General features: G+C 37.6%; 1 protein-coding gene across 2 annotated transcripts in view; it reads left to right on the top strand.

Annotated features, from left to right (window-relative positions):
• Positions 1-15,384, top strand: part of ABCD3 (ATP binding cassette subfamily D member 3) — a 79,106-nt gene that overhangs the window by 29,060 nt on the left and 34,662 nt on the right. For both annotated transcript variants that reach the window (XM_040232269.1, XM_040232271.1), the window contains exons 3-4: positions 5,138-5,236; positions 10,509-10,597. In XM_040232269.1, the coding sequence (XP_040088203.1) occupies positions 5,138-5,236; positions 10,509-10,597 (188 nt within the window). The remainder of the gene's footprint in view (positions 1-5,137; positions 5,237-10,508; positions 10,598-15,384) is intronic.

The following is a 15,384-nucleotide window of genomic DNA, read 5'->3' as shown; positions in this document are numbered from 1 at the left end:
GTTAGGTGGAAGGTATTATGTACAAATTTAATTTGTCTCCTCTTTCTCACAATTGCTGATAGTATTGTCTAGGTTAGGATAAGAAAATTCCTCTGTGGCATCTCTTAATCTTTTGTTTTTTTGGTGATGGTTTATTTAGCTGTGACTATATCCAACTGTCACAAAATCTGGACTTTATGTCTCCATTAAGGCCACGATAGTTTTATAAGAAATATCAAGTTCCTTGATTAATTTATTAATTCATTTATTAAGTCAGTCTGTCACCATGTATTGATTGAGCACCTCATGTACGCCTGGCATTGTTCTGGTTTTGTGTGTATAGCAGTTACAAAAGTTCCTACCATTGTGGAGCTTATGTGACCTTATGTCAGCTAATACACTAGTACGATATTCTTGACAACAAAATTAGAAGGGTTTGATATGACTCATTCCTAGTAAACTTCTGCTGGCTTCTTGTGATTAGAGTCTCTTAGGTCTTCCTGAGCCCTCATATTAATGTCTGTTCTCTGAATATCCTGGATATTGACATCAAATTGCTACTCTTTGGTTTCCATAGTCTAAAATATGGGACATTTTATGCTTATCTTGTTATTTCCATCTTCATAATCTCTCATATATAAGTTATACCTGAGTCTTCAAAGCTTAGATATCTTAGTTATACCACTATCTGTATACCACCATACCTGCAAGTTTCAGGACATGACTGAAACTAATTAGTACCTCAGTATTGACACATTTTAAAATTCTTCTATTTTTTGTATATTCTAAAAAACATCTGCTTGTTTGCTACTCATATAGTATAAGCAAGATAAATTTAGTTTTTGAACAAATGGTTGGCAGAAAAAGGTTTAAGACAGTGTACATATTGGTACCACATTTGTAAAATTTATAAGAAGTGCACACACAGACATATTGGTAAGATACGTTCCAAATGTTAATAGTTGACATCTGTAAATGGTAGGTGTAGGCTCTCTTTTTGCTTGTCAGAATTTTCTAGTTTTTCTACAGTGAATGTGTCTTTTATGAGGGGACGCAATTAGATTTTTTTTTCATTGAAATTTTTAGTCTTTGGTAGGATGGGTTGGTAGGCTGCAGTCCATGGGGTCGCTGAGGGTTGGACAGGACTGAGCGACTTCACTTTCACTTTTCACTTTCATGCATTGGAGAAGGAAATGGCAACCCACTCCAGTGTTCTTCCCTGGAGAATCCCAGGAATGGGGGAGCCTGCTGGGCTGCCGTCTATGGGGTCGCATAGAGTCGGACACGACTGAAGTGACTTAGCAGCAGCAGCTGCAGGATGGGTTGAGGTGAGATAATTTTCATAAGACATGAGATTTAAGGAGAAAATTTTAGAGAAGAGTATAAAAAGAGTGTTGACTTGACTTTAAAATATTAATTCTTTTAATTTTGATTTAATACACAGGCTATAAAATTCAAAATATGTAAAGATTGTGCTGGCGTTAGCATTTAGCATTCCCATGCATATTTTTATCCTTTTGAAGTATGTGGATAGCTCCATAAACACTATCTGTAGAATTATTTTGCTTATTGGAAAATTTTATAAATCAAATCATTGTATTTATTGTTCTACTTTATTTCAGCATATTGTTTTTTTAAGATCCAGCTATAGCTATAGGTCGATAGCTATAGACCTAGTTAATTTAACCACTCTGTAGTATTCTCTTGTATAAATATGAGCTGCTTCCTTTTCTGCAATTGTGTAGAATCTTCACTGCATAAATTTGCCATGATTTATATAGTATCTCATAATTGATGCACATTTAGGTTTTTAATTTTATAATATTATAAAATAGTATATGAGTTTTTTCATTTAGGTATTTAAGCACATGTGCAGGAAAACCTCTAGGATGAGTTTCTGAAAGTAAATTTGCTGGTTGTTTTACCTATAATAGTGAGTATGCTTTGTACATTTTGATGTATACAACCTAATAGTTGTGTTGATTTACAGTTTCTCTAACAATATACAGAGGTCCTTACACTTTGTCAGCACCCGATGACCTTTTATTTGCTGTTTCAAGCATCTGTCTTTTTTGGTCAACTCTAGTTCATGTCACCTTTCTAAGTTGGCTGACACATCAATAGAGTCTCATTGCCCTTTGGTTGGCATTGTTGCCTCCTGAATGTTAGGGACATATATATATATTTTCTTTTCTGAATGCTTTATTACTTTAGCTTCTTAAATGGTCTCTATCATGTTTTTTTCCCCCTATGATTTGCATGTCAGATTTATATCATCAAAGTGTTTTTTAATATTTTAAAAAATCACTGGGAAGTTTATAGGTGGGGGAAGTCAACTGTGAATTTAAAATGAATTCTTAAAAGAGACTTGTAGTGTTTATGAGATGTGCTGTCTCTGTAGTTATTTGTGTTTAGATTGGTGTCAGGCATGAATTTTATGATGTGTCAGGAATGGTAGAGCACCTTGATACTTCTTCAGCCTTCCTGAGTCAGCCCTCCAGTCCAGGTGTCTGGTGTTTCCTCATTTTAGGAAGTATATAGTTCCCTTCATGGATTCAAATTTAACAAAAATAATAAAGTCAGCTTTCAGACAGCATAAGAAATAGGAGCAGTGACAATAGGAACAGGAGAAAAAGAGGAGGGGAAGTTATATACCAGGTAAAGTGCTAATTATATACCAGGTGCTTCATTGTTACTTTCTTATAACTTTTTTTTTTAAACCTTCCTCATGGTTTGCCCTGCTGCTGCTGCTGCTAAGTCGCTTCAGTCGTGTCCGACTCTGTGCGACCCCATAGACGGCAGCCCAGCAGGCTCCCCCGTCCCTGGGATTCTCCAGGCAAGAACACTGGAGTGGGTTGCCATTTCCTTCTCCAGGGCATGGAAGTGAAAAGTGAAAGTGAAGTCGCTCAGTCGTGTCCGACTCTTCGCGACCCCATGGACTGCAGCCCACCAGGCTCCTCTGTCCATGGGATTTTCCAGGCAAGAGTACTGGAGGGGGGTGCCATTGCCTTCTCCGCCCTAGATCCTTTCTTTAGAGCAGCTAGAAATAGTAGTTCTTTGTTTATATCAGAGATGGTCATTTTATCTTGAAATTATTCTAAGGCTCAAGCTAGAAATGGAGAAGGTATTGACTACAGGTGGGATGAAGTGAGGTCAGGAGGCAGTTTAACTTTTTCTTTATAAGGTAGTTGATGTTATATTGCTTTCTCTTTATTCTTCCTGTACTTAGTTTGGGTGGGGGCCAGTGAAAGGAGAGATTTAGGTTGAAGTTGTAAAGTTTGGCTTGAGGAGAATAGACTAGCTAGAGTGAACTGACTGTGAATAGGGCGTTTTAAGTTTTGTGTATCCCTATGATTTAGAACAACGCCTGGGACCAAGTAAATATTGAGTGAATGAATTCATATACATGTGAATAGAGTAGACTTTCGCCTGTGACTCAGTAGGATGAGGTTTATAACCTTTATAAGTTTTGAAAGACCTGAACTTTGTTCCAGCAGGAATCAAAGGTACATGATAAGTTGATTCTTATCCAGTTATTTCTGTCTTAGTCTTTCTGACCTAACTCCGCACATTCAGTGCCTTCGTGAATGCAGTGACTGTTTATTAGGATTACATATATAAAGCACTTAGTACAGTGTCTTAACATGTGGATGGTAGCTGATTATTCTAATTCAGTTTACAGACTACTCACAAGGTTTAATAAGATATTAATTTAATTAAAGCACATTTACGACAAAGTTTGTCTAATAGAATTTACTATACCATGGGTATTTGTTTATCATGGGCATAGTATCAAGAGCATAGTAGTTAGTAAATAAGTGAGCAGCGATTATGGGAGTTGGGGAAAGGAGCTAAATTGAGGATGAGGTCCTTCTGGAGAGTCTCGCCTGTTCTGAAAAGTTTCTTCTGCCCGTTCTTGCAGACAGCCCAGAAATAATAAGGTAAATAACATCCACTATATCCAGTGCACATCACTTTTTTCTTATCCTTGCAAGTGGTTTGTATCTAGGTTTTCATGGACTAGCGGCAATGAAGAAATGTCTGAGAGTAGTCTCTGTTGCTCAGATGGTTAAGAATCTGCTTGCAATGCAGGAGCCCTGGGTTCGATCCCTAGTTTGGGAGGATCCTCTGGAGAAGGGAATGGCAGTCCACTCCAGTATTCTTGCCTGGAGAATCCCACAGACAGAGGAGCCTGGCAGACTACAGTCCGTGGGGTCGCACAGAGTCGGACAGGACTGAGTGACTAACACTACTAGCAGGCTGACTTCCTGCTCTTGGGTTTCCCTCTGCACTGACAGTAAACTCTGGGTCCTGTCTGTGGCTTCAGGGCTCTGTTCTTCGGGGCCCTGCCCACCCCTTCTTCTCCCTCCTGTCTCCTCTGCTCGGTCATCTTGCGCTTCAGTGCGCACACCAGTTTTATTCCTGAACTGGGTTTTGTGCCTGGTGTTCCCCGTGCCTTACTACCCTCACCCAAAGAGATCTTTCTTCTCATACTTTTCTGAAGTCATTCTTTTCCTCTTGACCCTGCCTGGTCTATCTCTAATAACTTGGTTATTGGTTTATTTTTAATTTGTGTTTCCCCTGCTAGAATGTGAACTGAATGAATGAGGGAACCTTGTCTGTCTTTGAATTCTTAAGGAAGAGAGTGCACATTAGAAATGCTAAATGATAAATCTAGGAATCCGAACGTTTCCTGTAATTGATAGAAGGAAACTTCCTGTTCAAGATTTTTTTAAAATTCTGTTGTTAATCAGGAAGTGGATAATGAACAGACAGTAAGTACTTGACCATTGCTTAGTTGTCCTCTGACCTCGTCTTCTACTGCTATCTCTTGCTCACAGCTCCAGCCAGATTGGCCATTTTGTTGTTAAATGGGCTTTCACCTTGGCATTTGGCACTTACTGTTTCTTCTGTTTGCAGTGTTCTTTTTCCATATATTTTCTGCAGTTTCAGAACTTATCACGTCCTTTTTCAGTTTTTGGTAAAGTCTTATTTTCTTGAAAGCATGTTTGAATATGAAGAACAGTATAGGACTGTGTTCTTCAAATACTGTATCCATCTTGATAGTTGTTTATATTGACTTAGATGAAACATGGTTTTAAAATCTTATTTGTTATAGCTATTAAAAAGCTTTCTTTCTTTCTTTTTTTTAATGTAGAAAGAAGGGAAAAAAGAGCGAGCTGTGGTGGACAGGGTGTTTTTTTCAAGGCTCATGCGAATTCTGAAAATCATGGTACCTAAAACATTTTGTAAAGAGGTAAGTCTTATGAAATTATTGCTTTATGAAACTGTTCACTGTTCACCTTTAATGGTTACATGAGGTCAAAATGACAGAATTATAAAGCCTTTGTTCTGCTACAAGTCAAATATCATTGTTGTTCAGTGCCAGTTTTTAAATGATTTTCTATTGCTTGTGAAATATTTTATTATATTTTATGTGAAGTACTGGAGTACTGTGATACAGCTATCCTAAATGGTGTTGCTTTATTATATTGAAGACAAGATTAAATTTAGAAAGAGCTTTTTATTACATTAAGATGTTAACAAGTAACATTGATACGAAGTATGTTTGAAGGTTCCTTTTTCATATTTGATTTAATATTTTTAAGATACCTGAATTCTTTATTTTTAGGAAGTGAACTGGTTGTTGGAATAAAGTTTTATTATTCTTTCCTTTGGCCTTCTATCAAGATTATCTTTGTCACTGTTTATTATTTTTAATGATTAAAAAATAAAATAATACTGTGTTCTCCATCTTTAATTACCTTAGTGTTCTCCTTTTGTACAACTGGAAATATTATCACCTTTGACTCTTTCTCTTCCCCATACATACCTGTCATCCTTTGAGTCACTGGTATCTGCTAATTTTTCTTTCTGAATATTCTTACCTAGATACTACAGTGTTTTTCAATTAGCCTCATTTCAAAGAATCTCTCCTTTTAAAATCTTTTCTGCCAAATTTGTCTTCTTCAAACATAATTGTTTCCTACTCTTCACATTTTAAAAATCATTAGCCTTATAATCTAGTGACATCAAGAAAAGGACAAGACACTGAAGCACTGTAATTCTCAGAGAAAAGACACATTCCTCCATGAACTGGGCTTGTCTTCTTCCCCTCACTTTAGCATCGTGTCTTGTTGACTCTGCCCATAAGAAACTCTAAAAAGTAATTTAATAACATTTGTTTTTTTCCTAATTAGATAGAGATAATGTGTGTTTAGATAGTATCACCAACTCAGTGGACATGCATTTGCGCGAATTCCAGAAGATAATGAAGGACAGGGAAGTTGGTGTGCTTCAATCCATGGGTCGCAAAGAGATAGACACGACTTAGCGACTGAACAACAGTATGTGTTTCGTGGAGGAAAGCTGGATATGCGCTTTTTAAATCTGCTTCATCCCTTATATTTTAAATGTTTTTTTTTTCCAAGTATCTTTGAGTTTCTCGTTGATTAGTCCCTTGCTTTCCTTTTATACTGTTCTCCATTACTTGGATTATTATAATCTCTTAATTGGTCTTCTTTTTCTAACTAGTCTGTCTTTCTGAAACACTTACAAGGCCATTTGGCTTCTTTTACCTTGTAAATCACCACCTGACTTTGCTTTTCTTTTCAATATCATCTACTTATAAGATTCTTTGCTGTTTTATAGCCAGGCCCTGTGTTCTCATTTTTTAATGACACCATTTTTATGACAACACTCACAACAAAAAATATGTTTTGAAAACAGCTTAATGCTCATTATCTTCTTTGTGAAGGTGCCCCATGTGTGTTCCAGGGACAGTTAATTGTTTCCTTATTCCACAACCTACCTGACTTTGAAGAATCTTTATTTAAAATATAAGCTTCGCTGGAAGGATTTGTGTTACACGCCCCCCTCCCCCTCCATCACTTTATAGCTTAATGTTCATTTAACCTTTTAGCAGGGGTTTAAAGGCAATGGCACCCGACTCCAGTACTCTTGCCTGGAAAATCCCATGGACGGAGGAGCCTGGTGGGCTGCAGTCCATGGGGTCGCTCAGAGTCAGACACAACTGAAGCGACTTAGCAGTAGCAGCAGCAGCTGAATATAAAATGAATATGATACTTTGGATAGATCTCTGGGAGTTAGTAAGTAGCTTGACAAGCCTAACTTGGCCAACCTTCCAGTTCTGTCAAGGTGTATCCATGCCACAGAGCCATTTTATGAATCATCTTTGAGAGACAGAACAATCCAAGCTTAACCCCAGTTCAATAAAGTGAAATAAACTCCAGTAGAAATCACAGATAATTAGACATAGAGATAGAGATTATGGAATAAATAAAAATACTGCATATGAATATGGAAGTTCATCTATATCATGAGGTGAGGGACTGCCTAAATCAAGGTGATCTTTACTTTCTGACATATTCTGCAAACCCAGGAATGGAATTATGGTGATTCTAAGGGCATCTTTTGCACAAAAATGCATTTCGGATGGTCAGTAGTCAGAAGTTTAGTAGATTTTGCTACAGTGAGCCAAATAAACTTGGTAGTTATTTTAAGAATAAATTAAGCAAAGTACATAAAATAAAGGAAAATATAAACTGTCTTTGTCTAATGTTACCTTTATTCCTCAAATGATTAATTTAGGATTGAGACTGCATGTAAGGTCTGAACTAAAAGTTAGCATTATAGTTAGAGTGTCATCTACAGAGAGCATTTATTAAAAATCAATGGGTTCTTCTGTTGTCAGTGTAATAACTAACTTTGAGATGGTGGGACAAGGTAGGAAGATGGTACCCTTCTAGCCAGCCAACTCTGGGAAACTTTGGGGGAGCAGCTGTCACAACTCAGTCCCAAGACTCTTTTTTGACGTCATTTTCTTTCTTATGGATTCATTTATTACTTCTGTGTTTTTGACTCCCTGCCTTGTCTTTCACATTTTTAGTTATCTTCCCCTTTTTTGAAAACAAGATTTGTTTGCAAAAATTGCAGAAGTCGTAGATGCATTTGCCCCTCAATTCTGTAAATTCAAAATCAAACACTTTATCCAGCAAACATTTCCCCTGCCATACCCCTCTGATGTTAGCTTCTGTGTTGCTGTGTATATTCTTCCGATTTAGAAAGATTAAGGTCAGCTTTGAGTGGGTGTGTGTGGGAGTTAGAGACTGGAGTGTAGATTCTCGTCCCGCACACAAGACAGTTGACTCCTCACCAGCAATTCAGTCTCTCATCTCTCCTCAGTAATCTCTCTCTCCCAGCATTGCTTAAGTAATTCTTTAAACAACAGTTTTTAATATTTTGTTCTAGCCTAAAGTTTGCAGTAGCTTTTTAAGCTCTGATGGATATGATAATTCATATGGTTTAAATTATTTTTTATTCTCCATTAAATCTTTTTTTTTTAAAAAAACTCATAATCCTCATTCTCTTTTTCGTTTACTTGGTTTATCTGATGTATTTCTAATGTCATAACCCTCTTCTGTTACTTCACACCTTCCAATTTGTCACTTATTACATGAAGTGATGCAAATATACTTTCTTATATTGGTCTATTTTCTTATTTGTTATGTGTAAATCTTGCCCTAATAACTAAATTGAAAGCCCTGCTAGGGCAGGGGTTTTTCTAACAAACTGAACCAAATTTATTCTACTTAAGCAAAATTTAGGCTTCAGTATTTGTTGATAACTGTATATTGGTAGTTGTCATTTTTCTTTATTAGAGTTGCATATTCAAAACATAGGACAATCACAATACATTGTAATTTAGGTAGTCTAGGTTATACTGCTGGTTTCTGTCATTCACAAGGCAAACCGTTGACCTGCCTAGGATTCACTTTTTAATGTGGTTCTGGTTAATGGTGGCCTTCAAGAGGGTCTACACCAAAGGGACCGTCCCATCCTAGTGCCCGCATCCCTGAAGGGACCCCTCTGACCCACGCCTCCGCAGGAAGCCCTCCCAACACTAGCAGGGACTTGTGTTTCAGTCTCCTGTGGGATCGCTGCTCCTTTCCTCTGAGTCTTCAGTTCAGTTCAGTTCAGTCGCTCAGTCGTGTCTGACTCTTTGCGACCCCATGGACTGCAGCACACCAGGCCTCCCTGTCCATCACCAACTCCTGGAATTTACTCAAAGTCCTGTCCATTGAGTCGGTGATGCCATCCAACCATCTCATCCTCTGTTGTCCCCTTTTTTCACCTTCAGTCTTTCCCAGCATCAGGGTCTTTTCAAATGAGCTAGCTCTTCGCATCAGCTGGCCAAAGTATTGGAGTTTCAGCTTCAGCATCAGTCCTTCCAATGAACATTCAGGACTCATTTCCTTTAGGATGGACTGGTTGGATCTCCTTTCAGTCCAAGGGACTCTCAAGAGTCTTCTTCAACACCATCAATTCTTCGGTGCTCAGCTTTCTTTATAGTCCAACTCTCACATCCATACGTGACCACTGGAAAAACTATAGCCTTGACTAGACGGACCTTTGTTGACAAAGTAATGTCTCTGCGTTTTAATATGCTATCTAGGTTGGTCATAACTTTTCTTTCAAGGAGTAAGCGTCTTTTAATTTCATGGCTGCAGTCACCATGTGCAGTGATTTTGGAGCCCAAGAAAATAAAGTCTGACACTGTTTCCACTGTTTCCCCATCTACTTCCCATGAAATGATGGGACCAGATGCCATGATCTTTGTTTTCTGAATGTTGAGCTTTAAGCCAACTTTTTCACTCTCCCCTTTCACTTTCATCAAGAGGCTCTGTAGTTCTTCGCTTTCTGCCATAAGGGTGGTGTCATCTGCATATCTGAGGTTATTGATATTTCTCCCGGCAATCTTGGTTCCAGCTTGTGCTGCATCCAGCCCAGCGTTACTCATGATGGTCTCTGCACATAAGTCTTGGTGTGTGCAAAGTTTTGTTTGTGCCCTCCCAAGACTGGAATCTCTGTTTCCCTAGTCCTGTGGAAGTCTTGTAATCAAATCCCACTGGCCATCAAGGTCTGATACCCTGGGGATTCCTAGTCCCTTTATCAGATCCCCAGGCTGGGAAGCCTGACGTGGGGTTCAGAACCTTTGCAACAGTGGGAGAGCTTCTTTTGGTATTATTTTTCTCCAGTTTATGGGTCACCACTTGGCAGGTATGGGCTTTGATTTTATCATGATTGTGGTGCCCCTCCTACCATCTTGTACAGTTTCTTCTTTGTCTTTGGATGTGGGGTGTCTCTTTTTGGTAGGTTCTAGCATCCTCCTGTCAATGGTTGTTCAACAGCTACTTGTGACTTTGGTGTTCTCGCATGAGGAGATGAGGGCACGTCCTTCTACTCCACCATCTTGAGCTGGAAGCAGTTTTTAATTCTGGATGAAAAAGTTAGATTAACTGATCTACAAGCCCTTTTCCATTTGTAATATATATTTAAACGTCTTTGAAAATTATTTTAAAAAATTACCTATCAGTAAAATGTCAGTCAACTACAGTAAAGGTATAGTAAAGCTTTGAATTTAGAAACAAAAAATCTTTATCAAAGTAATGTTTCTTTTAACTTTCTAAAATGCATTTAATTAATTTACTATACCTGGTTTATTTTAGACAGGTTACTTGATACTTATTGCTGTTATGCTGGTGTCTCGAACATACTGTGATGTTTGGATGATTCAAAATGGGACACTCATTGAAAGGTACTTTTCATCTTCCTCCCTTTTTGTATGAAATTAACCATTAAGCAAGAAATAGATTCTAATTAGGTGTAAATAACGTAAGTCAAATTATATCTTTGTTCATTTATTTAGTAGATATTGATTGATTGTCTCCCTTGTGCCATAGGCAGAGATAAGGATGTACCTGTTAGTGAACAGAAGAGACCCTAGCAGAGCTGGCAGTTTATAGAGGGTCAGAGACAAGTAAACGGAAAATTATGGGACACCCTGGTGATCCAGTGGTTAAGACTCTGTGCTTCCACTGCAGGGCCACTGATCTGATTCCTGGTTTGGAACCAAGATCCTATGTGCTGTGTGACGTGGCCAAAAAGAAAAAAAAAAAAGGAATGTGCTGTATATTAAATTCTGTAATGGGAACTTAAGTCACCAAATTGGATGTCTGATATTAATGAGATAATTTGAGGAAAATACCAAAGCGTTTTAGGGAATAATGTTGAGAATGTTTATTGAACAAAAATTATAAGGCATTTCCTTCAATTTCTGAAGTTAGTGCTTTGTGTATATTTTTATAGTCTTTGTACATTTATTATATTATTAATCGCTGTAATAGATGACTTTGAATTTAAAAACAAAAATAACAGTTGTGATATTAACTTTTATCTGTAAGTAAAGGATTTATTCCTTGTGATAATGCCAATTTGAATGTCAGTAAAAATATTTTTCTTGAAATTTTCTTGGTATGTAGTATTTTATCAGAAAATTTCTTAAAAACATTTAAGATAACTTTTTAAATGACAGTACTTAAAATTTTTAAATGCTCCCAAATTTTGAAGGTTTTTTTTTTTCTTTGACATCCTTGATTTCTGACTTAAGAGGATTTGTAGGGAGAGGAAGAATGTTTTATGCAGATATTTTCTGACTCTTGTCTCTAGGAAAACTAAGAAGGTTGTCTGCATGGGAGTAAGGCCCCAACCACAGATGTCTGAATATGTAAATTCCACATAGAATACGTGTATGGGTGTCCCGGGGCTTTCCTAGTGGCTCAGATGGTAAAGAATCCACCAGCAGTGAAGGAGACTTGGGTTCAGTCCCTGGGTTGAGATCTCCTGGAAAAGAGAATGGGCTACCCACTCCAGTAGTTTTGCCTAGAGAATTCCATGAACAGAGGAGCCTGGCAGGCTAGTCAATGGGGTATAGATCCACTATTCAACTCAGGACTCCCTGAATCCTTTGGTTAGCCCCATGGCTTTTTATTTTAATCAAGATAATGTATGGATAGCTTAAGAAGTAAAACATGAATGTAGTTTAATATCAAATAACCTTACAGAACTTAATCACAAAACCATCAATCCTCTGTGATTCCTTGAGCCAACTGCCTTTTGTTTTTACTGTTTCATCTCTTACTTTGTCTGCATTTCATTGTAACATATACGTTGCTGTCTCTAGATTTTTCATTTTTAGACACTATGTGTGTATCTCTTAGAAGATGAGAGTTAGCTCTTTTACAGTCCTGTGCATGTCCATACTCATTCTCTCAATGTTGTATCACAGTTTTTTGTTAAATCAAAATTTATTGTTTACATAATTTTGATTATTATTTACAGCTGAGCCACATGCTCTTCTTTGGTAGTTTCTTTTATTGTCAACACTTTAAAATCTCAATTTTATAAACACAGCAGATAACTTACTGATTTTTATTTCTATTACCATCCCTCCCCATACCTCTTGTTAGTTTTCTGTCTTCCTGCTCTCATCAGGATTGATTGTGCTTTAGCTCCATTAAATAGCAGTCATGTTTGAATTTACTTTTATCATGATCTTAGGAAGTTTTTTCATCTTCCTCTCCTGCACTGAATAACTCGTGTCTTCTGGATCTTTGGTTTTCCTCTTCCTTGCTTTACTTTGTCTTTTTGGCAGATGCAGTCTTCTTCTGAAAAAAGGTTACAAGGGAAGTAAAATTGTGAGACCTTGTAGGTCTGATAGAGTCTTCTGTTCTCACACGTGATTGATAATTTAGCTTTATTTATGCATTCTAAATTGGAAATCACTTTTTGTCAGAATGTGGAAAGCATCACCCTATTGTCTTCTATAGGGCTCTGTGGTTCTCATCCCTGGCTGCAGAATAATTAGACTCATCTGGGGAATTTTGAGAACTGCTAATGCCTGGGCCTACCCCTCGGGATTCTGATTCAATTAGTTATTCCTTTTTTGAAGCATCCCAGGTGATCCTACTGTGTAACCAAGGTTAGAAATTACTGATCCAAGTTCCATATTGGGTGTTAGGCCCATTCCTGTGCTGGTTGCCCACCCTTAAGAGCAGATCTGCTTTTCCCCTCTTTGGAAGCGTTATTATTTCTTTATTATTGATTCTGTATTGCTAGTGTTTAGGCATTTCACTGAATGTTAGTGTGAATTTTTTTTTTTTTTTTTGCATTCCTTGTCATTGTGTTAGGCTCTTTCAGTCTCATTCCAAAGCAATTTCTTGTGTTTTTAAAAAAGTTCTTCCTCTCCAGTTTTTTTCTTTACTTTTTCTGGAGTTCTTACTAGTTGAGTGTTAGACTTCCTGGACTGATCATCTGCCTGTAATTTCTCTTCTGTTTACATCTCTGACATTTTATTGTATATTCTAGGAGCTCTCTTTTATCACGCAGTGAATTTTTGTCTTATTTCCAAGTACTGTCTTTTTGTGCGAATGTTCATTTTTGGTAGTAATCATTCTTTCAAGTCTTTGACTTTCATTGTCCTTTGTTAATCTGATCTTTGTCATTCATGTTAGAGCTTTCCTCAAGCAGTCACTCTTGGCTATGTATTCATATTTAACTTGTCAGAAGCCAAGTTGTGGGATTGTTGATTGTCTGGTTTCCCTGAAGGGAATTTGTAGGGAGAGTCTGGCCGGTTTGTGTGTGTATGTGTGTGTGTCCCAGTGAGAAATCTTCTAAAGAATCCTGAGAAGTAAAGCATTAATATAATTGAAGTGTTTGTTTATTGCTGCTAGCACATCAACTTTAACCAGATCAGTTTCATTGCTAATTTCTCTTTCTGTGAGCTTTGTGCACAAGTAATTTGAGTCCTTTGTATAATTAACATAGAGAAGACTTTTATGTCCTTTTACAAACTATAGAATTTTATATATTTTTCCTTTGGCATACTTATTATTTAACTGCCATATCTGTTAATAAAAATAGGCTTCCTAACTATAGTGTTATTAATTGTCTGTGGCAAAAATAACAGGTTACATCCACTGTGAACATTATATTAGATATGTATGTAGAATATGTCACATGATACATATAAAGAACCCTGCACAATCATGGTATAGGATAGAAGATTATTTTTAAAAGGTTTTCCCCTTTTACTCAGATTTTGGGATTTCATGTTTTTGTAACTTAAAAGAATAATTTTTAATTTTCTAAACTAGGGATTTCCAACTTTAATTAAATAGATGCTTATTTTAATTTTCTCAAAGATTGAATGCTCTGGAGAAAATGCATTACTAAGAGTAGTTCAGTTCAGTCACTGAGTCGTGTCTGACTCTTTGCGACCCCATGAACTGCAGCACACCAGGCCTCCCTGTCTGTCACCAACTCCCAGAGTTTACTCAAACTCATGTCCATTGAATCGGTGATGCCATCCAACCATCTCATCCTCTGTCGTCCCCTTCTCCTGCCCTCAATCTTTCCCAGCATCAGGGTCTTTTCCAATGAGTCAGCTCTTCTCATCAGGTGGCCAAAGTATTGGAGTTTCAGCTTCAACATCAGTTCTTCCAGTGAACACCCAGGACTGAGCTTTAGGATGGACTGGTTGGATCTCCTTTCAGTCCAAGGGACTCTCAAGAGTCTTCTCCAACACCACAGTTCAGAAGCATCAATTCTTTGGCGCTCAGCTTTCTTTATAGTCCAACTCTCACATCCATACATGACTACTGGAAAAATCATAGCCTTGACTAGACTAAGAGTAGATGGTGGATTAATTGGTGATGATAGATAAGAGGAAATTATTTTGTAGCACGAGCCAGCTTATAATTCTGCCAGAGTAATCAACTTGTTGGGTACTCAGTTTTAAAATTTAGTTATAAGATGTAGAAAAAGTAAGAAAACAAAAAATTTTTAAAGTTTTAAGAAGCATATTATTTTGCTGTAATTTAACATGGAGAGATGTTGCAAGAATAGTACGAGGATCTCCTTATCGTGGACTTAAAAAATTACTCACAACCTAAAAGTTGAGAGTTATGTTTTATTCGGTGGGAATTTTTAGGACTTCAAACCTGGGAGACAGCATCTCCAGTGACCCAGAGAGAACTAACTGCTCCAAGGAGGCTAGGAGAGGAGCCAGGTTATATAGAAGTTTTGCAGCAAAGGGCAGGTAGTCTGAACATCAAGAGGTTATTGTTACTTCAAGAAAACCAAATATCCCAAGTTAAGGAATTTAGTGCTTTTCTATGTATGGGAATATGCACGAGTCTGGGCTAACAGAAATTCATCATTCCTTTAATATGCACCTCATCTATCTGGGGCCAGCGTTCTGTTTTCACATCCTGAGCCTCCTTTCCTCAGAGCTCCTTGTAGGGAGCAGCTGCAGTCTGATGGCTGCTAGATGGCAGGTATTCTTTCCTTCCTGAGTACCCTCAGGGCTCAGCAGCCTAACCATCTGTGGTGGCTTCAGTTGCTGATGACTGTGACATCCTTTGTTTACTGATATGACAGGAAATACTCCATTTCTCATTATATTCTTAACATACACTCAGGGGTTCTAAAGCAGTCGTTTTAAAGTTAATTGTTGAGGTCAGGGGGTTTTGAGCACGAGCCACC

Source organism: Oryx dammah, unplaced genomic scaffold (assembly GCF_014754425.2).
Source record: "Oryx dammah isolate SB20612 unplaced genomic scaffold, SCBI_Odam_1.1 HiC_scaffold_28, whole genome shotgun sequence".
Taxonomy (NCBI): domain Eukaryota; kingdom Metazoa; phylum Chordata; class Mammalia; order Artiodactyla; family Bovidae; genus Oryx; species Oryx dammah.
The sequence above is the reverse complement of the archived record's forward strand: the minus strand, read 5'-3'. Positions and strand labels throughout refer to the sequence as shown.